Source organism: Paroedura picta, chromosome 17 (assembly GCF_049243985.1).
Source record: "Paroedura picta isolate Pp20150507F chromosome 17, Ppicta_v3.0, whole genome shotgun sequence".
NCBI classification, from domain to species: domain Eukaryota; kingdom Metazoa; phylum Chordata; class Lepidosauria; order Squamata; family Gekkonidae; genus Paroedura; species Paroedura picta.
In genome coordinates, this window is record NC_135385.1 from 10,788,465 (window position 1) to 10,813,615 (window position 25,151).

General features: G+C 49.7%; 1 protein-coding gene across 3 annotated transcripts in view; it reads right to left on the minus strand.

The window, feature by feature from the left end:
• USP22 (ubiquitin specific peptidase 22) overlaps nucleotides 1-25,151 on the minus strand; it is a 118,748-nt gene that overhangs the window by 22,429 nt on the left and 71,168 nt on the right. For all 3 annotated transcript variants that reach the window (XM_077316771.1, XM_077316770.1, XM_077316772.1), the window contains 2 exons: nucleotides 9,321-9,490; nucleotides 2,201-2,348 (listed from right to left, as the gene is read on the minus strand). In XM_077316771.1, the coding sequence (XP_077172886.1) occupies nucleotides 2,201-2,348; nucleotides 9,321-9,490 (318 nt within the window). The remainder of the gene's footprint in view (nucleotides 1-2,200; nucleotides 2,349-9,320; nucleotides 9,491-25,151) is intronic.

Consider the following 25,151-nt stretch of genomic DNA (forward strand, 5'->3'; position numbering starts at 1 on the left):
ATGTCGGTCTGAAGCAGCAGAATAAAACACGTCCAGAATAAAAGTTGATTCGGTTTCAAAGGTGCCACTGGACTCAAACGTCGTTAAAAATCGACAGAAGGCTATGATTGAGATACATCCAACCATCTTCGGTCCATCCCATTCATCCAGACACGCCCCCCTGAGTCTCCACGTCTTTTAAGAAAACCCCGAAACCACTGGCATCCAAGTTCTCCTGCAGTGTTGAGTGCTTTTTAAAATGGGAGATCTGCCAAAGATCAGGCTGCTTGCGGTGGGAGGCATTAAGGAAATGTGAAGGAGAGAGGGACCACTTCTGAACTTTCCCCCCCACGTGCTTTATACCTGCACACTTCACTTCCTACCTAAGGGGACGGAGAGGGGCAAGATTTTACGTTCCGATTCGAAGATTTTAAAGACCACACGCAGGCACGTTGAGGCAAGACTGTGACCGGCCTTTACCTCAGGCGCTGAGTGTTCGGTAAAGCTGCTGGGCTTTCCCTGGCGAACTACATTGTTCCCCGAGCAAGAAGGTTTAAAACCTGAGCCCGGGTAAGATGCAAGGCTGGTGAATTCTCAGCCACACACAATGGCGTCTCTGTTCCCTTCCAAGAAGTCGGCCAGACGCTGACGGGGCTGCTTTGGCCGTGGAGACAAAAGAACGGGGCCACGAGTATCACCTTACCCCCTTCGATGCCCCTTCTTCCATAAAGATTATCGACGGCATCTCGAAAATACATTTCTTTCCCCCTCTAGGCTTTTGTGCTCTGCCGGTGTCGTGTGGAAACCTACAAACGGTCTTTTCGCTTTGTCGCAGGCCCTCAGGTTACGGTCCTGGTGGAGACTCCTCTTTGCCCACGGGGGGATAACAGGACTCCCTTTTCAATTACCCGCGTCAATTAGGCTCGGCTAAAGGGAAGGGGAGGGCGTCTATGGAAAGATGGCGAGGGGTGCTCCCTTGCAGCAAGCCCAACAAGGTGCTGTTTTGCTCACTGGGGCTTTCCTGGGCATCTGGGCAAGAAAGGTGGGGCCTTGTTGACAGGGGAGGGAGTTGTGGGAAGAGAATGGGATTGTGCAGCTCAGGCTGTCTCAACCAGGGTTTCATGAAAACCCGGGGTCCCTGGAAGGGTACAGGAGATGCCCGCAGCAATCCACTGTCTGTCTCGAAATAAGAGGGTTTTAAATCACTTTGCAGGGGGGAAAGGGATGACTTTAATCAGCACACTGTGAAAACAAACAGTGCAGCAGGGACATGCTTTAGAGACAAAGGAGAGGGGGGTGGAAAGTGATGGCATCTCTCTGATTTAGGGATGTGCGATCAATGAAGCCTGAGGCAATGCATAGGAGACCAGCACCACAGCATGGAGAGCAGAGGCAGCCGAGCTCTGCGCCTGTGTGTGGCCAGTGGTTGATACACTGCCGCCCCTCCTCTCCATGATGCTGGCCTCCTATGCGCTGCCTCAGGCTTCAGTGATCACCGAGGTGGCTGAGTTGAGGCACATATCCCTACACTGCCTTTTCCTCCATATCTACCCCCCCTCCGCCAAAGAGTATTGGGATCAAGCAATCAAAATCTGCCCACAGTCCTAAAGAGATAAAACCGGTCTCCACCTTTTTCAGTCCTGGCCCCAGCCTGCGAGAAAGCCCTGCCTGAGGAGAGCAGGGCCCTCTGGGGCCTCCGACAGGCCTGCAAAGCTGAGTTCTTCCGCCAGGCCTACGACGCTGTCCCCCCTGCCTGAGGACCCCTCCACCAGCAAACCCCCCCCCTCTCCCCAGACTCTGAGCAACTTCAGAAAGGTGAGAAAGAATCATTCTCAGGTGGAAGCAGTTTTAAGGTTTTGAATGTTTTTTCCATGCTTGTCGGATGTTAACCGCCCTGAGATGACTACGGAAGGGCAAGATGGAAATTAAAACATTATTACTATTATTAATAACAACGATCCCCCTGATTTTGTGGCTCAGTGGAAGAGCCTCTTTTCTAAGGTCCCACGTTCTATCCCCGGCCCCTCCAGGCAGTAAGTTGGGCGAAAGATCTCAGCACGGGGCCCCGGAGAGCTGCTGGCAGCCGAAGGAGACGACCCCGACCCCCGAGGGGCTGATGGTCCAATTGGGCACAAGGCGGCAGGGGTTGACCTCTGCCCTGTGACCGTGACCCCCTCCCCCTTGAACAGCGTCCCCGGAGAGGTCAAAGGGAGAGGCTCACCTTTGCAGTGTCGATGTAGCACATCTAATGCAGCAATGAGGAACTCGTGCGCATCCTGTTGCTCGTACCCTGCTAAATGCCGTGCGTGCGTCCATACCAGGTGCAGTAACCTATATGGAATGTGAGGAGATCGGTGCCCAGAGTAGAACTGCTCGGGAAGCGGGGAAAAGGGGGGAGGGATAGGGAAACGGAAAGAAAGCAAAAACGTGGGTCAAATGCTATCCTTTCACCTCTCAAAAGAAAAATCTCTCATTTAGATATTTGCGTGGGCGTGCTGAGCTGTTAAGCTGCTTCATCTTATGCATTCATGACCTCCAGAGCATCCTATCGTTAGCAGCCTGGTTCACAAAATCATTGAACGATATAGTTGGAAGGGACCTCCTGGGTCATCTAGTCCAACCCCCTGCACTATGCAGGACACTCACAACCCTCTCGCTCCTCCACTGTAACCTGCCACCCCCTTAAGCCTTCACAGAATCAGCCTCTCCGTCAGATGGCTCTCCAGCCTCTGTTTAAAAATCTCCAAAGATGGAGAACCCACCACCTCCCGAGGAAGCCTGTTCCACTGAGGAACCGCTCTGACTGTCAGGAACTTCTTCCGGATGTTTAGACGGAATTTCTTTTGAATTAATTTCATCCCACTGGTTTTGGTCAAGAGAGAACCACTCTGCTCCATCCTCTACATGGCAGCCTTTTAAATGCTTGAAGATGGTGATCAGATCCCCTCTCAGTCGTCTCCTCTCCAGGATAAACAGACCAAGTTCCCTCAACCTTTCCACATACATCTCGCATCCTGAGGGCCAAAGCTTCTTTCACTGATCCTGGGCCTTTTCCTTCTGCATCCATTTCCACCAACAACCGAGCGTGCTTTCAGCTGTTGTCCAGCTGTGTCCTTAAGCACAGCATTTCGATTCTGAGATCTCTAAAATTAGGATTTCTGGATTTCAATGACGAGGCGGGGCTTGAGACAAAAATGCACTTCTTTTTTAAATTGCAGATGAATTTAACATGGCAGGACAATCCTGTGTCAGGCCCTGCCTACAGGCAACATGGAGCAGTAATTCCTAACACAGCACTTGTGGGGCCCAGTGATGATTTTGGAGGAATCCACCCTCCCCGCATCACTGAGAAAAATCCAGTCCTGCCTTTCCTCCACCACGTTGGAGAAAGAGGTGCTACAGAAGAGCTCTGAAAGCATCACCGCCCGGTCTGTCTGCTGATGAGAGGAGGCTTTGGGAAACAGCTGCCTCCTTCAAATAAGTTTTTCGACAGGCCTCACCACTGTTTGGCCAGGTTGTGGTTATTCATTCATTCATTCATTCATTCATTCATTCATTCATTCATTCATTCATTCATTCATTCATTCATTCATATCGATTGATCCATCCAGAACATCCATCATTTTATTTGTATATCACTGCTCTCCAAGTCATGGCGGTTAACAATAAAATGATAAAGCAACAATACCCATAAAATCCCTCATTAATCCACCCCTGTCCGGCTAGCAGTCCGAAGCTCTTCTAACTAAGAGCAAGGGATCTGATCTTGAGGAGGAGGAGGAGGAGGAGGAGGAGGAGGAGAAGAAGAAGAAGAAGAAGAAGAAGAAGAAGAAGAAGGAGAAGATGAAGAAGAAGGAGAAGAAGGAGAAGAAGGAGAAGAAGGAGAAGGAGAAGAAGAAGAAGAAGAAGAAGAAGAAGAAGAGGAAGCAGGAGAAGAGGAAGGAGAAGAAGAAGAAAAAGAAGAAGAAGAAGAAGAAGAAGGAGAAGCAGGAGAAGAGGAAGGAGAAGAAGGGGAGGAAGAGGAGGAGGAGGAGGAAGAAGAAGAGGAGGAGTTGTTTTTTATATCTAGCTTTTCACTGCCCGAAGAAGTCTCCAAGCAGCTCCCAATCACCTTCCCCTTCTTCTCCCCACAACAGACACCCTGTGAGGGAGGTGGGGCTGAAAGAGCTCTGCAAGGACAGCTTGGTCAGAACAGCACTATCAGAGCTGTGACCACCCGGAGGTCACCCAGCGGGCTGCACGGGGAGGAGCGGGGAACCAACCCCAGCTCCCCTGATCAGTCTTACCCACTACCCCCAGCTGTGCCCCCTCCCGAATTCCCACAGGCCTCCCGATCCACAGTGACGTGTGACGCGGGGGGAAACACCCTGGCTGACATCATTCCCGGGGCTCCTCCTTTTGGCGACGGGCGTTTCGGCTCATTCGCGGCTCCCTCCGGACGGGCTCGATAGTCGTGCTGGAGGGAAGAGAGGCGGCCTCCCCAGCTCCTCCCTTCGGGGCTTCGTGCAGCACAGCAAGTTCTTTCCCTGCCCGGCTACGCATCATTTTTGGCAAGAGACCACGCTGCTGCATTGCAACGAGGCGGGAAGGATCAATGAAGGCACCTCCCGGACGCCAGCGGGAATGACACGGGGGGACTGCAGCCCGGGCGTGGCGGCGGAAATCTGCTGACAAAGCGACCGCGGCAACATCATTCGAGGCACTGCAGCCATGAAACTGCTCAGCGCCCTCGCTCCTCCGCGCAGGGAGCTGCCCCCCAGCGCTTATGTGGTCACTCCACCCCGGAGCGCTTGCTCTGATGCCTCCCCTGCAGCCGTCCAAGCTGACAATATTTAGGGCTCCGTAAGGAGGGGAAAGGTTCTTAAGCAGCGGCTGTGTCAAATTACGGGCCAAGGCCGTGCAAAAGGGGAGTGGGCGTACCCAGCGACTCTGCCTGGAGGTGAGGCTTCCAGTCGCCTTCCCTTTCCTCTCCCCACCACAGACACCCTGCGAGGGAGGGGAGGCTGAGAGAGCCCTGAGATTACTGAAGGAGGAGGAGGAGGAGGAGAAGAAGAAGAAGAAGAAGAAGAGGAGGAGGAAGAGGAGGAGGAGGAAGAGGAGGAGGAGGAAGAATAAGAAGAAGAAGAGTTGGTTCTTATTGGCCGCTTTTCCCTACCCGAAGGAGTCTCAAAGCGGCTTACAGTCGCCTTCCCTTTCCTCTCCCCACCACAGACACCCTGCGAGGGAGGGGAGGCTGAGAGAGCCTGGATATTACTGAAGGAGAAGAAGAAGAGTTGGTTCTTATATGCTACTTTTCTCTACCCGAAGGAGTCTCAAGGTGGCTTCCAGTCGCCTTCCCTTTCCTCTCCCCACAACAGACATCCTATGGGGTGGGTGAGGCTGAGAGAGCCCTGATATTGCTGCCCGGTCAGAACAGTTTTATCAGTGCCGTGGCGAGCCCAAGGTCACCCAGCTGGCTGCATGTGGGGGAGCGAGGAATTGAACCCGGCATGCCAGATTCGAAGTCCGCACTCCTAACCCATCAGAGTTTCACCAAACAGTTCCTCGACAGCCCTGGACGGGTGGGAGTTAATATCATTTTTTAAATTTAATATAGTTTTTAAATGTGTTCAACATTTATCAGGCAATAGGGCCCTAGACGGTCACGTCGACCCGCCCGTCCTCCCCCGAAACGGCCAAGGGTGGGCCTGGAGGGGGTGGGCATGGGAGAGGCCGCGGATGGGCGTGGACAGAGCTATGCTCCCCAACCGTATTCTGCACAATTGCCCCACTTCAGGGGTTTCTCAACTGTAGAAAAGTGGAGAACGGCTGCTCGAAAGAGTCTGCTAAACCAGGGGTAGTCAACCTGTGGTCCTCCAGATGTCCATGGACTACAATTCCCATGAGCCCCTGCCAGCGAATGCTGGCAGGGGCTCATGGGAATTGTAGTCCATGGACATCTGGAGGACCACAGGTTGACTACCGCTGTTCTAAACCACCAATTTTTTTTTAAACTCTCATTTCAATATCTAATAGCTATATTATGAGACTCGATGACAAACCCCTAAGAACAACTATTTACGGGCAATGTTAGATTAATAGTTAGGCGGTATTCACGTTGCTTCTGGAAGGCTTTCGGCCGCAACCAATTAGGCTCCGACATTTCTTCTGAATGGCTTTCTCCTGTCAGGGGCCTAAACCAGCCATCATTTACTCGCACGAGCCAGCCACGCAAATGCGTTTGCGTGTCTTCATTACTACGGGAAATAAACAAAACGGGAAAGCTAGGAAAGGCATATGATTCCGCCCCGCCCTGGAAATGACACGGCAATTGCAAGCCTCCCTTTGGAAAGAAAAGCAAGCCGCTTTACGAAAGAGAATTCTGCAGACCTAGTGGCAATTTTACCCCTAACAGGTCATGCTACTATGAAGAGAGAGAGAGGCCCTGCGATTTTCGGGGAGGGATTCCGGGGCGGTGCTCCTGGAGAGAATAGTCCTGCCGCAATTTTCCCAAAGCGCTTTTTCTGCCCAGCCGAGAGGGAATGAGTCTGCAGCCAGAACCAGGCCCTTGCTCCTAATTAGCATTTAACTCTGTTACATTCACAGCACGAACAAGGAGTCCTGCAGGGCCGGGACCTAGGCATCTTCCCTGCAAGGAGAGGCAGATCACGAGAGCAGCTTCTATTCAGCAGGGCTAATGACGGACTAATAGCGCAAACAAGTCCTGCCTTGCCCCACAGCAACCCGCCTCGTGCCACAGTTATGATATCCTTCACCGTGTTCTTCTTTGTACTGCGACTACTAGTCATTTATTTATTCGTTTATTTCATTTATTTTTACATGTATATGCCGCTGCTCTCAAAAAGTCCCACAGCGGTTTACAATGCAATAAAACACAGTAAAAGCCCCCTAAAAAACACCCATTAATATATTAACAAGATGGCGATCGATAAGAGTGCCAATCTCTCCACCCTCCTCTGTTTAGCACATGGGTCAAAGCTCTCTCTCTCTCACTGGGAGCGAGGATCCGGATCTGCCACACGGCGAGGGATCCTCCGATGGAAACACCGAGACCCTGCCCTGGCCTAAACCATTCGCCTGGCGGAAGGGCTCCGTCTTACAGGCCCTGCGGAATGCTGACAACTCCGATAGGGCCCTCAGCTCTTCCGGGAGCTCATACCACCACGTTGGGGCCAGGGCTGAAGAAGCCCCGGCCCTGGTTGAGGCCAGACGGATGTCCTGGGCGCCTGGGACAACCAGTAGATTCATACCTGCAGAGTGAAGTGCCCTGAGGGGGGCAGAAGCAGATAAGCCATCCCGCAGATAAGTGGGATCCAGGATTCCTGCCGACACTCTAACCCCAATAGAGTTCAATTTAGACAACATGCCGTAAAAGGTTAAACATTCACTGAGGCTTTGGCCCGATGGTCTGAATTAAACTACAGTCTGTAACTGACTGGCTATGAAAAATCAGAAGCCGTGGTTTGGATGCTGTTTAGAGCGAACCATGAATGGACAAACCATGTTTAGGACTATCGGCGCTGCCTCTAGCACAGGGGTGGCCAAACTGGGGCTCATTCAGTCCATGGTCGACAATTTCCATGAGCCCCTGCCCAGCCAAACTGTGGCTCTCCAGGTGCCCATGGACTACAATTCCCATGAACCCCTGCCAGCCAAACAGTGGCTCTCCAGGTGCCCATGGACTACAACTCCCAAGAGCCCCTGCCAGCCCAACAGTGGCTCTCCAGATGTCCATGCTGGCAGGGGCTCAAGGGAATTGTAGTCCATGGACATCTGGAGAGCCACCATGTGGCCACCCCTGCTATAGCGGTTGTGCCAGCGTTTCAGAGACAAAAAGAGGAGCAATGAAAACACAGACTAGGTTAAGGTGACTAGATTGTCCCACTTTTGGAGGGACATCTGGGGGCACCTGGCAAATTGTACTTATGTTGCAAGTAAAAAAATACATATTAAAATACTGTTTTTGCGTTCTATGAAACCTTTTGTTGCTCCATATAGACCAAATTTTTAATCAAAAATCATAGAATCATAGAGTTGGAAGGGGCCATAGAGGCCATCTAGTCCAACCCCCTGCTCAACGCAGGATCAGCCCAAAGCATCCTAAAGCATCCAAGAAAAGTGTGTCTCCAACCTTTGCTTGAAGACTTCCAGTGAGGGGGAGCTCACCACCTCCTTAGGCAGCATATTCCACTGCTGAACTACTCTGACTGTGAAAATTTTTTTCCTGATATCTAGCCTATATCGTTGTACTTGGAGTTTAAATCCATTACTGCGTGTCCTTTCCTCTGCAGCCAACAGAAACAGCATCCTGCCCTCCTCCACGTGACAACCTTTCAAATACTTAAAGAGGGCTATCATGACCCCTCTCAACCTCCTTTTCTCCAGGCTGAACATTCCCAAGTCCCTCAACCTATCTTCATAGGGCTTGGTCCCTTGGCCCCAGATCATCTTCGTCGCTCTCCTCTGTACCCTTTCAATTTTATCTATGTCCTTCTTGAAGTGAGGCCTCCAGAACTGCACACAGTACTCCAGGTGTGGTCTGACCAGTGCCGTATACAATGGGACTATGACATCTTGTGATTTTGATGTGATGTGATGCCTCTGTTGATACAGCCCAAAATGGCATTTGCCTTTTTTACCGCTGCACCACACTGCCTGCTCATGTTTAGTTTACAATCCACAAGTACCCCAAGGTCTCGTTCACACACAGTGCTACCTAGAAGCGTATCCCCCATCCAGTAGGCATGCTTTTCATTTTTCTGACCCAGATGCAGAACTTTACACTTATCTTTATTAAATTGCATCTTGTTCTCATTTGCCCATTTTTCCATTGTGTTGAGGCCAGAGTCTCGTTGAACTCTGTCTCTATCTTCCGGAGTATTTGCCAGTCCTCCCAATTTGGTGTCATATGCAAACTTGATGAGTAGTCCCTCCACCCCCTCATCTAGATCATTAATAAATATGTTAAAAAGTACCGGGCCGAGCACCGAGCCCTGAGGTACCCGCTACTCACCTCTCTCCAGTCTGATGAAACACCATTGACAACAACTCTTTGAGTACGGTTCTCTAACCAATTTCCTATCCACCTATCTGAAAATCCAGACTGCAGTCCTTCAACTTATCCATCAGAAAGAACCCCCCCCCCCCCGGTCAATAGTGTCCCCCTTTACCAAATCTGGTCGCCTTAGCTAGGTACCACCCTGTGGCTGACATGAAACCAGTCTGTCGTGATGCCTGCACGAAGTCAAACGGAAGGGTGCTGAGTGATGCAAAACAGGATATGTGGCGATGCAGCATGAGACGGCGTGAGAGAAGAAAAATACCTCTACGCGAGGACTCACCTCCTGAAAAAGCGTAGACATTTCACAGACTAGACATGAGCTGGGGCTTTGCATTTCACATTTGTGTCTGTCGGAGAGGAAGAAATCGCGCAGTAGAGGAGTGTGGGTAAGTGCTTGGACAATACAGTTCATAAAACACGTGTTCCCAAGGTTGATTAGCCCTCTGAGACCTACGGGAAACAGAAGAGGGGAGAAAAACGATCATTCCTCAGAAAACAACTACAGTTCGGTTCATTGAAAAAAGGGGGAAACAGACCATCGCATTGAACAACGGACGAATCTCTCTCCTCTCAGAGAGATATTACTGCTCCAAGAGCATCAAAAGTCGCTGCCCCTTCTGCTCACACTGTTTGGCGTTTCATTCTCTTCTGACGGGATGTCGGACGCCCTTGTCCCTGCCGCTCGGCTTCCGAGACGCGGCAGGCGGCACGGCTAAGTCGGCAAACACTGAGGCCGCTCTCTTAATAACCGCTTATTCGGGACGATTAGCTGGGAAGAATACAGCTCTGATTACGTTTAGAATCCAGTGTGCGCGGCGCCGTGCATGCTAAAATGCACTCCAAGGCTGAAATACGTCGCCACGATTGTATCGCCGGCGATATCTAATCGAGGGACAGCCTCTCTTTCTCAAACTGGCACGACAGATAACAGGGACTTGTTTCCTCGGCTTCACGCCATTAAAAAAGGGAGCTGATAACGTCAAATGCAAGCAAGCAGTGATTTTACTGCCAGGGTCCCTCCAATTTGTCACTGTGTGCAGAGGGGGGCAAACTGTGGCTCTCCAGGTGCCCGTGGACTACAATTCCCACGAGCCCTTGCTGCTATGCTCTGGCAGGGGCTCGTGGGGTTTGTGGTTCGTGGACATCTGGAGAGCCACAATTGGCCACCCTGGCGAGTGACTCGATAGTGAAGACATCTCCTCTCAGGACCTTCTGCATAAAGCTGCGATGCTTACCTGGGAGTAAGTTCATAATGGAATTTATTTAGGGAGCAACAGTTCCGTGCTTGCTCCTTACCCCCCCCCCCCGTGGTCCCAAGTGCAATCAATCCAATGTCAAATGCACGGCTTTTTAAGACAGCGCTGTACCAATTAAAAGGAACTGGTGAGACAGCTGAACTACTGGACCTAGGAGCCGTGCCACAAAGGAAAGGAGTGGAGTCACAGAGATGGAAGGGATCTCCAAGGTCATCTAGTCCAACCCCCTGCAAAATTCAGGAAGTTATAGAATCATAGAGTTGGAAGGGGCCACACAGGCCATCTAGCCCAACCCCCTGCTCAACGCAGGATCAGCCCTAAGCATCCTAAAGCAACCGAGAAAAGTGTGTATCCAACCTTTGCTTGAAGACTGCCAGTGAGGGGGAGCTCACCACCTCCTTAGGCAGCCTATTCCACTGCTGAACTACTCTGACTGTGAACATTTTTTTCCTGATCTCTAGCCTATATCGTTGTACTTGTAGTTTAAACCCATTACTGCGTGTCCTCTCCTCTGCAGCCAACAGGAACAGCCTCCTGCCCTCCTCCAAGTGACAACCTTTCAAATACTTAAAGAGGGCTCTCATGTCCCCTCTCAACCTCCTTTTCTCCAAGCTGAACCACTACCTGTCCACCTACCCCTACCTACAATTCCATGCCCAGATGATGAGGCTTGCTCTTAAAACTCTTTGACAGAAACCAATCAACAAACGAACCAGCAGGATTTTCCTCATCTGGAAAAATGGCAAGCAAGTCCCAAGACCTGGAATTAACTTAGTCACTCATGTGTACCCCTGCAGGAAGAAAAGAGGGAATGGCCGCGTGAGAGCATGCCTGCTGACAGAGGATTCGGAGCAGGCTACGTCGTCACCGGGGAACAAGTGCCACCCCCTCAAAATTCCCACAAGAAATCGGGAGCTGAAGGGAGTCATAAGCAGCTATTTTTAAAGTTTCCCGCCCAACCAGCTGTTCTCAATACACAGCCCGAAAAGTCAATTTCTCATAAAACTGAGGTGGTTTGTCCTGAGAATATGAAACTTGGCAGCACTGAATCTATCTGGGAAGCGTACTCTATGGCCAAAGGTTGTTGAAGGGCAGCCAAGTTGCAGCAGCTTAAAATCGACAACTTGGTGTTTTTCGTCACTGGATTTCGGGCCCCTCTAAAGCATAATGAGCCTCTTGTGGCGCAGAGTGGTAAGGCAGCCGTCTGAAAGCTCTGCCTACGAGGCTGGGAGTTCGATCCCAGCAGCCGGCTCAAGGTCGACTCAGCCTTCCCTCCTTCCGAGGTCGGTAAAATGAGGACCCAGCTTGCTTGCTGGGGGGTAAATGGTAATGACTGGGGAAGGCACTGGCAAGCCACCCCGTATTGAGTCTGCCATGAAAACGCTGGAGGGCGTCACCCCAAGGGTCAGACATGACCCGGTGCTTGCACAGGGGATACCTTTACCTTTACCTTTTAAAGCATAATCTTTTCTTTGGCCAGAGTTCTTGTTCATCCAATGTTATTATTTTATGCAGTTGGGGAGGTTCAGCCTCACCCAGAATTCACACTTGTGGTGAATTTGTGCAATCTTTGCCGCTACAATAAACTGCATTTTCTCTCTAAGAATGCAGCTTGGGATGCTGGGGGCCGGCAGTTCAGTCTGAAATGGGCCACATCCTACGAAAACTCAAAATAACAAAACGGCTCTCGGGACACCCAAAAACTCGCTTAAGGAGCCCTTCAGCTCCCTTGCCTGGGATGGCGCACCATTTTGATGCTAGCTTATGGCTGACCCCCACCAGCATACATCCCCACCAATCAATTTCCTGGCGACGAGTTTAGACCAGCCGCGAACGTTTACAAAAATGACGATAGAAGAAATCCCTGGTAAAATCGATTCTTAACGACGACAGTTGTCAAATTAAGTGCAAGGTATAAACAGTTACAGTTGACGATATAAACACCAGCTAGGTACATCGCTTTCTGAAAAAACGCAGATCATTTAAAGTTGTTTAAATCAGCCTCATTCCTTTCTCAAGATTTCCTAGAAGCAAGAGCACCAAACTTTGCCATGTGTCTTTGTCTTCTAATAAGGATCGGGTCAAGACCAACTGTGCACATTTCAAATTGTTCATAGAGTCATAGAATCATGGAATCCTAGAGTTGGAAGGGACCTCATGGGTCATCTAGCCCAACCACTATGCAGGACACTCACAAATGCTTAAATCGTGCCAGCAGGGGAGCGTACATCACTATGCCGAACAGCGCACCAGAGTTTCAGAGCATGGGTTCTCAAGATGCACCCGAGAGTCTTCCGGTCAGCCCACCATCCCCACCATAGTGGTCCGTTGCTTGAATCCACTCACAAATCATAGAATCATAGAATCAAAGAGTTGGAAGGGGCCATGCAGGCCATCTAGTCCAACCCCCTGCTCAACGCAGGATCATAGAATCATAGAATCAAAGAGTTGGAAGGGGCCATACAGGCCATCTAGTCCAACCCCCTGCTCAACGCAGGATCAGCCCTAAGCATCCTAAAGCATCCAAGAAAAGTGTGTATCCAACCTTTGCTTGAAGACTGCCAGTGAGGGGGAGCTCACCACCTCCTTAGGCAGCCTATTCCACTGCTGAACTACTCTGACTGTGAAAAACTTTCCTGATATCTAGCCTATATCATTGTACTTGAAGTTTAAACCCATTACTGCGTGTCCTCTCCTCTGCAGCCAGCAGAAACAGCCTCCTGCCCTCCTACAAGTGACAACCTTTCAAATACTTAAAGAGGGCTATCATGTCCCCTCTCAGCCTCCTTTTCTCCAGGCTGAACATTCCCAAGTTCCTCAACTTATGTTCATAGGGCTTGGTCCCTATGGACCAAGGGAGAAAAGCATTGCTATTGCTTATTCCAAAACCTCTTGTCCGATGGTTACTTTCTCAACGCAGCCTCCTCCAGCGCAAAGGAATGACTAACGGTGCAGGTTGCTCTTCGAGTTCATGTGATTCTGCCGTGCCGTGCCGTGACGCAGCAAAGGAGCGTTGCAGGAGATGTTAGGGAAGTTGCCGTTTTTATAAAGTTGCGTGCTCACCTGTAGGGGGCCCCGAAAGAGAACAGAGTCCAGCCTCAATGGGTTTTTCAACTGGAATGGGCGTGATTCCTTGCAGATGCGCAAGTCAAATCAGGCACGTCGGCAGTACTTTGGCCACGCAGATTTTTGGTTTAGTAGAAATAGGAGCACGTACGTTCAGGTGGAGGAGAAAGAAACTGGGGATGTCACTCCAAACTGGCAATGGGAGGGTCATGGAAAGCAGTTGGCCGTTCGCGGCTGGAGTGGGGGCAACTGTAGCAAGGCCCAAGCCCCCAAGAGCCATCAGTGGTGGCCAAACTGATGGGAATTGTACTCCATGGACATCTGGAGAGCCACAGTTTGGTCATCCCTGCACAAGATGGCCTATATCCAGATTGCAGAAAGATACTCAGTTTCTAAAGCATCATCTGTTTTTCCTGTGCTTTTCCCAAGGAGAAAGTTTGAGGAAGTGGCTTCAAAAACCAGGAAGTTATGGCTTTTTTTTTTTTTTGTACACAAGACGACGACAGGTTAAAAGTCAACAGTGGGTACCCAGGCATGGGTCAGAGAGGAAGATCAGGCTGGCTCATGTGGGAAGTCTTTGTCTTTTGGGAAATGATGAAAAAAGTCCAAATCATTGTAGAAGTTCTCCTTGCAGAATAAGAAGAGCTGGGTATGATACTCTCAGAGGAGTCTCAAAGCCGCTTACAATCCCCTTCCTTTCCCCACAACAGGTACCTTGTGAGACAGGTGGGTCTGAGAGAGCTCTGAGAACCATGACTGGCCCAAGGTGACCCAGCTGGCTGCATGTGGAGGAGGAGTGGGGAATCAAACCTGGTTCTCCAGATTAGAGGCCTCTGCTCTTAATCACTACTCTTTGCCCACGGGAACTTGAAGGAAAGGGATCTGATGAGGAGCTTCTTAGAAATGACTAGCTTGAGATGAGGGTTTAGACCAGGGGTAGTCAAACTGCGGCCCTCCAGATGTCCATGGACTACAATTCCCAGGAGCCCCCTGCCAGCATTCGCTGGCAGGGGGCTCCTGGGAATTGTAGTCCATGGACATCTGGAGGGCCGCAGTTTGACTACCCATGGTTTAGACTTAAAACCACATTTTTTCCCCTTGGAAGCAGGCTGTGTCCATGACCTACGTGCTGCAGTAGATACTGCCTCCTGTAGAGCCCTAGGGTGAATGCACTTCGGCGTATTTTGGAAACCTTGCTCGTGAGACTTGGGACGAAACAAAACACTGGCACAGGTTTTTTTTACATATATTTATTGAAAACTGCACATTACGCTAACAACCTGAGCACATTGTGCGTATTAGTTCACCTCCGTATCACTCTCTTTACTCATCCAGATCTGCAGCTCATCTTGCTTCTAAGATGCTAGTTTTAATTGTGGGGAATGTTTTAATATTGTATTGTATTTATGGGGGTTTTACTGTTTTACCTGGGAGCTGCCCAGAGCCGACACTAATCGGGAGGGGCGGGATATGAGTTCAAGAATGAATGAATGAATGAATGAATGAATGGATGAATGGATGGATGGATGGATGGATGGATGAATGAATGAATGAATGAATGAATGAGGCATTTATTTACTTACTTAACCTCGTAATAAGCTTGTGTGGTACGTCTCTATTCCTTTACGGTAGGGGGATACAAACTTGAGACGCTTTGGACACACCCCAGTTAAACTGAGGCGTCGGCCCAGTTTACCTAGGTTCCGGCCCAGTGCTAGCCACCAGAAACATAATATGATGAGTTCATTATCAGAACCAGCTGACTAATGGCTGGGCGGCTTGCAAAGCCATTCCGGTTGTTATTTTAGCAAAAAAAAAGCTCTATCCGGAGAGTGGGTGAGCCCGACGGATGGGGAAACCTGAAACACACAAAAACAGGAATGAAATCTGAAAGTCATATAAAGCGACATCACCATCTTTAAAGAAGGCTCTAAAATTAGAGTCCTGGGACTTACTTGGGAGTGGAAAATCAAAGCTGGGTTCTGCAGGTGAAGTAGCGACCGCTTCCTTCATGCCACCATCTGAGGAGAAACCAGACATTCAGTTCAGTTGCACGTGACACGCCAGGAATCCCTAGGCTCTCTTTGAAATGGCAAGACCTTCCTTCCTCACCTTAGGCGGCAGAAACCTGGCTGGCTTGACGTGACGTCATGTCCGGAGGGACCGGTGCCAACTCTCCTCCGGGAGCAGAACGAAAAGGGACCCAGTGCAACACTCTGAGATTCAACAAGGCGCGAGGGGGTCTGGGCATCACACTGGCCTCCTCTAGAATGCCCTTCGACGACTCACAATGACGGTAGAACTTTGGAAGTCGGCTTGTGGGTCCACTGCAGGTGCGGAGGATGTGCCCCCATGCGGATGATGTGCTTGACGTGCACTATCAAGGAGGCTGGCTTAATTGAGAATCCAGGTTTAACTGTTAAAGTAGTCTCCTTTCGGTATTTGCAAATGCACCCAGACACAGGGATCTCCGTCTAAAGAATTGGGTTGGAAAGCAAGAATGGGTGACCGCAGAAAGATCCAATTTAGTAAGGAGAGAATGGAGCAGTCTCCAGGATTCTTTCTTTCTTTCTTTCTTTCTTTCTTTCTTTCTTTCTTTCTTTCTTTCTTTCTTTCTTTCTTTCTTTCTTTCTTTCTTTCTTTCTTTCTTTCTTTCTTTCTTTCTTTCTTTCTTTCTTTCTTTCTTTCTTCCTTCCTTCCTTCCTTCCTTCCTTCCTTCCTTCCTTCCTTCCTTCCTTCCTTCCTTCCTTCCTTCCTTCATTTTTCTTCTTCCTTCTTCTTCCTCTTCCTCTTCCTCTTCTTCTTCTTCTTCCTTCTTCTTGATTTTACCTCTGGTAAAATCACACATGCCCCAGCAGCTTAACCTCCTTCAAAATGAAGAAACGCAAGAACTAAAACAGTTCCGCAGGGAGCTCTTCCGCCAGGTCTTTGGTTGAAGCCGACTGGGAACTGCAACACCGCTGGAGAGGTAGGTGGGGCTGAAAGAGCCCTGACTAGCCCAAGGTCGCCCAGCTGGCTGCATGTGGAGGAGTGGGGAATCGAACCTCTTACTCTGGATTAGAGACGGCCGTTCTTAAGCACTCCACTCCACTAGCTCTCAAAGCCAAAAACCAAGGGCGAAGGATGCAATCCATCTCCCAGGGAAACCAGTGGAGGAAAAAGAGTTTTCAGCTGGCATGCACTCAGAAAGACAACAAGGAAAGGGAGGGGCAACATTTTCCTTTTAGACCAAGGGTAGTCAAACTGCGGCCCTCCAGAAGTCCATGGACTACAATTCCCAGAAGCCCCTGCCAGCATTCGCTGGCAGGGGCTTCTGGGAAATGTAGTCCATGGACATCTGGAGGGCCGCAGTTTGACTACCCCTGTTCTAGACCTACAGCATAAGTTAGCTGCTCCATCTGTGCACATCTCACACAGAACTTGCCTGGAGCTTTCCTGCTTTCATCAAGCCCCAGTTGTGCCATGATTAACTGGGGTTTCTTTGCTCTGCACGAGCGAGGGCATTCGAATCTTGGCTGGGCATTACGGACCCCACTGAGGGTCAGACGCATTCCAGGTGCCTGTGCTGAACTGAAGCACCCTCATACCCAGAAGGGGTACATCTGGGTCAGTGACTAACTGCAGTTTGGGATGTTGGAAAACAGCCTAAGAAAAGAAAAAACCCAATACAGGTTTATTAGGGGATATTTGGGGGGTTTTATTGGGTTATGAGATTTTATGAAACTCTCGAGAGTGGGGTGATATACATTTTAAAACACAATAAATAATAATTATTATTATATACCGTTTTTACTTATCCTTCATTAATGGTATTACCCACAAGCAGGCTCCGGGTAGTTTACGACATGATGAAAACTTTCATTCATTAATTTTTAAAACACCCTGCCGTTAAAACGCCTCGGCCCCAAGCCCCCTCCGTCTCCCCCCTTCTTCCTTAATCCTTATCCAGCTAGAATATCTGGAAGTTACTGGTTAGACTGGAGGATTCGCCATGCAGATTTCTAATTCCCATGTTTCCTAAGTGTGCCAACCACTGCAGTTCCGAAACTCTTTTCCTAGCAATGGCAAACTGTACTATGCATGTCTCAGGAGGGCCAAACATAGGAAAGGGAATCTCTTGGCAGCTCAACAGCCGGTTCACCCATGCGCAGCTACTGTTGGGGGGCTGCTGCACCCAATGCTGTACAAACAGGCCAGGCCAGATGTGATGGCCGTAGCTATAGCACGCGTTACCTTTTGTGCCAAGAAAGGTGCTCTGATTCCCATTCGGTATTCGTGACATTGCTCGTAAGGCTTCCTAACATGAATCGGATCACGCATTCCGCCGGCAGCCACCAAGAGTAATTAAGCTGTGCATGCAGGTGTGAACAAGTCCTGAAAAACCTGCCGGGATACCTTTGCGCTTTGCAGACGCCCTGCCAGATTCCGAAGCCGCATGCCAAGAGAACATGCCAAGAGAGCCAAGGGAGCTGGAGACCATACCAGGAGCCTGGAGGCACATTCCCACTCCCTCTAACCCAACGGAGAAAAAAAGAACCGCCCAGATGGCCATCTATGGTGCAAGAGTGCCTCCTTCAATGAGATGCTTTCAGATTTTGGGGACAGCAAGTGGGAAAGAACAGCTATGTTCATACTTTAAGCCTGAACACCCACAAGGGATTCATTCATTCATTCATTCATTCATTCATTCATTCATTCATTCATTCATTAATTGAATCTGTATACCGCCGTTCCCAATGGGGCCCAATTTATTTATTTATTATATTTATATGCAGACTGCCCTCCCCTCGCGGCGCAGAGCGGTTGATGGAGGACATGGAAGAACCTGAGAATAACTACAATAAATTCAACGTAACGGCAAAGGATAACAACAACAGTAACGGTGCTATCAAAAACCTTCTAGTAGAAAAAACATTAACATGTTAACTGTGACTCCATGGGTTAGTCAGTTCAAAACAGCCCTATGATGGACTTGATGGGCATGCTTGGCTAAGAGGAGGGGTTCTGGGGGACCAGTAGCTGTTGCCGATTTTGTTGACCTCAACCAAATACCTGGTGGGGGTCCCAGGGATTAAGATCAGACTCCCCTTAGGGTCGGGGCCAGTACTACACTAGTCTGACTCCATAGGTCAGAGGTAGTCAAACTGTGGCCCTCCAGATGTCCATGGACTACAATTCCCATGAGCCCCTGCCAGCGGTTGCTGGCAGGGGCTCATGGGAATTGTAGTCCATGGACATCTGGAGGGCCGCAGTTTGACTACCCCTGGTCTTATGGAACGTCAGTACGGTCCCCTCCAGTTAATACGCAACTTACAACAGGCAGGAATAAGCTAATAACACCTAGTATGTCCAGGGATAATCACTAGTTATTGTCTATCAGTTGTGTTGATACACCACAGGATACGGGCTGTGCCCTTCCCAGTGCTTTATCAATTATCAAGGCTGGTTTCCACCGGACGTTTTGCGAGTGTTACGTGGATTGGTGCAGCTGTAAGCTCATCACTACAGACCTGCCAGAATCTTGAGCTGTGTAACTTTCCATGTGACAACCCAGAATTCGCTCCATACCGAGTTACAGAGCTGCATCTTCCGGCGGGTGGAAAGGTTACTCATGATGCAAGCTCCAATCCTTAGACCTCTTCTGCTGTACCCAAATTCGTTCTGGCCTCTGCTGAGTCCACATAGTCCCAGCAGACAGTCCAGGGACTGAGAAAACTCAGAAAATGACTCGAAAAAGATTCGGAAGACTAAGAGCTGTTTTTCTGTGCCCTACTTTTCAGGTCTCAAAGGTGTCTTAGAATGCAGGACACTCACAACCCTCTCGCTCATCCACTGTCACCTGCCACCCCCTTGAGCCTTCGCAGAATCAGCCTCTCCGTCAGATGGCTCTCCAGCCTCTGTTTAAAAATCTCCAAAGACGGAGAACCCACCACCTCTCGAGGAAGCCTGTTCCGCTGAGGAACCGCTCTGACTGTCAGGAACTTCTTACGGATGTTCCTTTGAATTAATTTCATCCCATCGGTTCTGGTCCGTCCCTCCGGGGCAAGAGAGAACAACTCTGCTCCATCCTCTATAGGGTAGCCCTTTAAATCCTTGAAGATGGTTCTCAGATCCCCTCTCAGTCGTCTCCTCTCCAGGCTAAACAGACCAAGCTCCCCCAACCTTTCTCCATACATCTTGGTCTCCAAACCCCTCACCACCTTTGTTGCCCTCCTCTGGACACGCTCCAGCTTGTCAACATCCCTCTTCAACTGGGGTGCCCAAAACTGAACACAGGACTCCAAGCGGGGCCAAACCAGAGCAGGTATAGCGGTACCATCACTGAACTAGAACCCATGGCAGGTTGAATACAGCACTCAGGACCATGAGGTGAATCCTTAATAGCCGTTCTTGAGAAGAATAACCCAGCAATTCTTTACCCAGAGAGGCAATCAGCGTTTTGAACCAAGGAACGGGGACCTGCAGGAGCAGAGCACCTGGACGTGTCAGGAGTAAGCAAAACTTGCAAGCCGGGGGTCCGAAGAGCGTGGCTGGGAGAGCCGGCAGGGTCCCGAGGCCCTGCATTCCATCCTCCTCCGTCAGGCCCTCTGCTAGAAACACTGGAGACAGTTCAGGTCTGCAGCCTTCTAAATCAATCCTGGAGGAGCTCTGCAGTGACCTTGCATCAAACTGTGCGCCTTCACTTAAAACCAATGCCAAGGCACGGTTTAAGCAGTGCTGGGCGGAAGGCACAGCAGGGCGAGTCTGCCAAAGGTAGCCCCAGCTGGACAGCAAGCCTTGTTTTATAATGTTCCCGAGGAGGTGATTTGGCTGTAAACAGCCTGGATTGAAGCACAAACAGAAAACTCTCCGGGGGGACAGATTCGCTTCTCTTTCGGCCTCCGCTGCATTATCGGAAGCTAATGTGCACCTAAATGTTAGCGGCTCGAGAAGCCGCCCCCGACAGGAGCTTGTTTTTCGGGGCAACGCACTTAGAATCATAGAATCATAGAATCAGAGTTGGAAGGGGCCATAGAGGCCATCTAGTCCAACCCCCTGCTCAACGCAGGATCAGCCCAAAGCATCTTAAAGCATCCAAGAAAAGTGTGTATCTTATTTCAGGAGCTGGTCGTAGTGCATTGCGTGAGCTGGGAAGGCCTTGTGGCCCCAGGCCCCTGGTCTTCTGGGAGCCTCCACCAATCCCTGGCTCATCTGTGAAGTACTGGCAAGGATCCCAGGGGACCCCTCCTTGCCCTGAGGGGCTTTGCTGCTTGGGCTGGGGGAGTCTGAGGCTGGCCCTAAGATTTAACCCCCTCCCTGGCGGTTTTCAAGCCGCAGCTGGACAGATACTTGTCCTGGATGCTTGAGGCTGATCCTGTATTGAGCAGGGGGTGGGACTAGATGGCCCCTTCCAGCTCTAGGATTCTATGGCATGAGCTTCCCCTCACTGGTGGCCTTCAAGCAGAAGCTGGACAGATACTTGTCCTGGATGCTTGAGGCTGATCTTGTTTTGAGCAGGGGGTGGGACTAGATAGCCTGCATGGCCGCTTCCAACTCTGTGGCATGTATATCAGATATATATTTACAACAAGAATAAATAGAATATGCGTGTGTGTGGGGGGGGGGAGAGCCACTGAATACTCATAAGTACATCTGAAATTGCCTTATACTGATCCAGATCATTGGCTTCTCACGCTCAGTTCTGCCTACTTAAGACTAGCAGGGGCACTCCAAGGTCTCAGAGTAGCAGGGGCACTCCATGCTGTCACCTCTTTTTCACTGGAGAAACCAGAACCTGGGAACTCCTGCAGAGTTCTATATGCAGTTTTTTCGGCTTGCGTGGATGCACGCCTGTCTCATACACGCCTCATAATTGAGAGCCAGCTTTGGTGTAGCGGTGAAGAGCAGTGGAGAATTCTCTAATCTGGAGAACCAGGTTTGATTCCCCACTCCTCCTCCTCCACCTGATGCCTGCTGGGTAACCTCGGGCCAGTTACGGTTCTAATCAGGGCTCTCTCGGCCTCCCCCACCTCACAGGGTGTCTGTCGTGGGGAGAGGGAGGGAAGGAGACCGGAAGCCGCTTTGAGACGCCTTGTAGTAAAAAGCGGGGAACAAAAACCCAGCTCTGCCTTCTTCCTATCTCCAACCTCTTAAGATGCAACACAAGATCCCATTTGCTCTTGAGTCTCGGAGAGAGAATGGCGAAACCTTCCCCCTAACTCTCAACTGTTTGACAAGGAGACATAGACAGCGGGAAACGAATTTGCACCATGAAAACCTAAGATTGCACAGGTAGAAGGTGCTGAAAAGATTTTCCCTCTCTCTCTCTCTCTCTCTTTTTTGTTTAGGTTCTTATGGCTAGAAAAGATTGAATAAATCTAAGACTGAACGCAGAAGGAAGGGTAGGGGCTTTTGTGAAAGACTTGAAATAACTGCTGGGGGGGAATTAAAAGGTTTATTTGAATGAGTACGATAAAATTCATTTTGGGAACACAAAGCAATGCCATCTTCACAATGCACCCCCTTCCCCCTGCCCAGGCAACAGCAGGGGAATATTTGAGGACTACTCCACACTTCTGTCTTAGAGAGCCGGGGAATACGCAGCAAGGAGGAATGGGTGGATAGTCCCTCTAACTTGATTAGGTGCAATTTGCAGAAGCAAGGTTACGAATAACGGCTGGGTCAATGTCGTGGCAATTAGAGCAATCCAGGCCTTTTCCTTTGCCAACAAGCAGCGGTTGGGCACTTATTTCAGGAGGGGGACAGTCGCCTGATTAAGGACTTCAAGTGGCACTGAAAACACTGATCACGGCAAAGTACTTCGACGCCGGAAGGACCCGCAAGATGCTCAAGATGCTCCAGACATGAGAGTCCCTCACTTTTCAGCAATGAGGCCATAAACAAGAAGAGGACTGTGCCTTGCAAGACTCAGTGGGCAAAGAGTTTCCCGCGGTATCATCGATGATCCAGCACACAAGTCCCCTGGAAAATCAGCAGCAGGAGGAAGAGGAAGAAGAGGAAGAGAAAAACAAAGAAGAGGAGGAAGAAGAGTTGGTTCTTATATGTGGCTTTTCTCTACTTGACATTCGCCTTCCCTTTCCTCTCCCCACAACAGACACTCTGTGAGGGAGGGGAGGCTGAGAGAGCCCTGAGATTACTGAAGAAGAAGAGTTGGTTCTTCTATGCCGCTTTTCTCTATCCAAAGGAGTCTCAAAGGGGCTTCAATTCACCTTCCCTTTCCTCTCCCCACAACAGACACCCTGTGAGGGAGGGGAGGCTGAGAGAGCCCTGAGATTACTGAATAAGAAGAAGAAGAAGAGTTGGTTCTTCTATGCCACTTTTCTCTATCCGAAGGAGTCTCAAAGGGGCTTCCATTCGCCTTCCCTTTCCTCTCCCCACAACAGACACCCTGTGAGGTGGGTGAGGCTGTGGGGGAACAGGTAATCCAACCCAGCTCACCAGACTAGAAGTCCACACACCCAAGCACTACACCAAGAACACAAGGCTTCAGAAGGGCACAAACATTTGAAAGGCTCCCCCCTTCTCTTGACTCGTCTCAGCAGGGCCACCTGCAAACGGGCAAGATCAGCAAGTGCCCCGGCACATCCACACTTGGTGGTGGCCCCCTGTAGAACCCTGCGCCTCTGGAGGTCAGGAAGGCTTCCGTGCTTCTGTCTTCCCGCAAACAGAACTGTTCAGGACTGTAAAAGCCATGGAGTTACACGAACACAGGAACGTAAGATGAGCCCTACCGGGTCATATCAATGGTTCACCTAGGCCAGCATCTTTCTGCACACAACTGGCTCCTCTAGAGGGCCAACAAGAAGGCTAGAGAGAAAGGTCTTCCCCTGATGTTGCTTCCTGGCTCTGGGATTCAGAAGATTAGTGCCTTTGAATGAAGAGGTCCCCCTCAGTCACCAGACTTATCCTCCATGAATCTAACAGCCTTTTCTGTTTATTCCTGTGGCCATCACTACACCCTGCGGCAGCGAACCCCAAAGTTTAATCATTTTCTGGGTAAAGGAGTCTTTCCTTTTGTCTGTCCTGAATCTACTGCCCTAGGACTTTAGGAGAGGGAGTTCCCCCGAGCCCGCCCACAAGGAGAGACGGCCTCGAAATCTAAATCTTAAAATAAAACAAACAAATGGCCTGAACTCCAAACCAGATAAAAGTTTGGGAAAGATACTTCCTTGGACATTGGGGCAAGAGCCATAAACCGGTCCAAATTCATGACAAGTTTGGGCTCGTGAACTGGTTGGTGCCCATCCCTAATGATGCGGTCCCCCCTTTAGTCATTTCTTTTCATAACTGGGAGGTCCCAGATTCTTCATCTTTTCCTCACAGGGAAGGTTCTCCAACCCACTCATCACCTTCTTCACCCTCCTGTATACTTTTCCCAGCTCCGAGGGGTTCAGGAGGTGGCTTTTCGTAAAGGGGAAACGACCATGGACTATTTCTCTGCATACAGGATGTATCATCTGCTCTTGCTTCATTGTCTTCTACTTAGGGGAAGGCATTTTCGGCACTGCTTTAACATCTCCTTGCTATAAACAGAAAGACATTTCCAAGCTGGCAATGGCCAAAAGCTTTATTCCAAAAGAGTTCCTAGGTATAAAACCTCGTTTTCGTATTTTACTTCCTCAGTATACTTATTTCTGAATTGGCTTTTTTTTTCAGGGATACAAACAAAGTCTTCAACCCACTACCTAATTCTTATATTTTATATACCTTATATTTTGTATTTTAAGCCATATAACTTGGGTCTATTAGTATCAAAGGTCCATAAAGGTAACTATCTTATAAACGACCCGTTTATTCATCTTCGGCTGACGGGTCCTCTCTGCTTAATGTATCATTGTGGCAGAAATCCCAAAACATGCAAACACTCAAGAATGCCACCTACAGCGCCCGAGATCTTGTACCCCTAGAGCAGGGGTAGTCAAACTGCAGCCCTCCAGATGTCCATGGACTACAATTCCCAGGAGAGCCCCCTGCCAGCATTTGCTGGCAGGGGGCTCCTGGGAATTGTAGTCCATGGACATCTGGAGGGCCGCAGTTTGACTACCCCTGCCCTAAAGATACCATCAGAATGAGCTGTTCGCTTCCGTTCCACGCCGGTCCGTTTCCTGCTCTAACAATATTTTGGGGGGGGCTTTGTTACAAATCTCTGTAATCCTTCCTTATTGGATGCCACAGCCTGTTGGAAGTATCAACTAAGATCGTGTAATCTGGCTTGAGACCCAGTAAAGAAAGGTGAGCCAGGAAGTAGTCGAAATGAAAGCATATCTAGGGCTGTAAGCGGAATTCTTTCAAACTAATCCGAATGGTGTTTCCTTACTCGTGTGTCCAGGTGAGCAAATATGAGATGTGCAGTTAAAGGCACAATTTTAACAGCAGAGCAGCACGGACAGGATGTCCCACCTGCAGCCAGGAAATGCAGCCCCCCCCATCAGGTAAATCTAGACTTTGTTTCGTATCTGCGTGCTGTGGGGCTGCCTGAACCTCAGGACAATCAGAAAGGCCAACTGAGAAGGAAAACAAATACAACACTCTGCTCCATTCACAGAAATTCCTCGTTCGGCAAACACGGCCCTGCAGTTCTGTATATAACAAGGCATGTTCGTATACCCATCAGCAGAATTCCTTCAACGCAATAATGTACTCATGTGGCATAAGCATCTAAGGTAGGCTTTCTCAACCAGGGTTTCATGAAATCCTGGGGTTTCTTGACGGCCCTGGAAGAGTTTCCCAAATGGGAAACTTTTTAAATTTGTTAAACATTTATCGGGGTATATGACAATACACGGTCA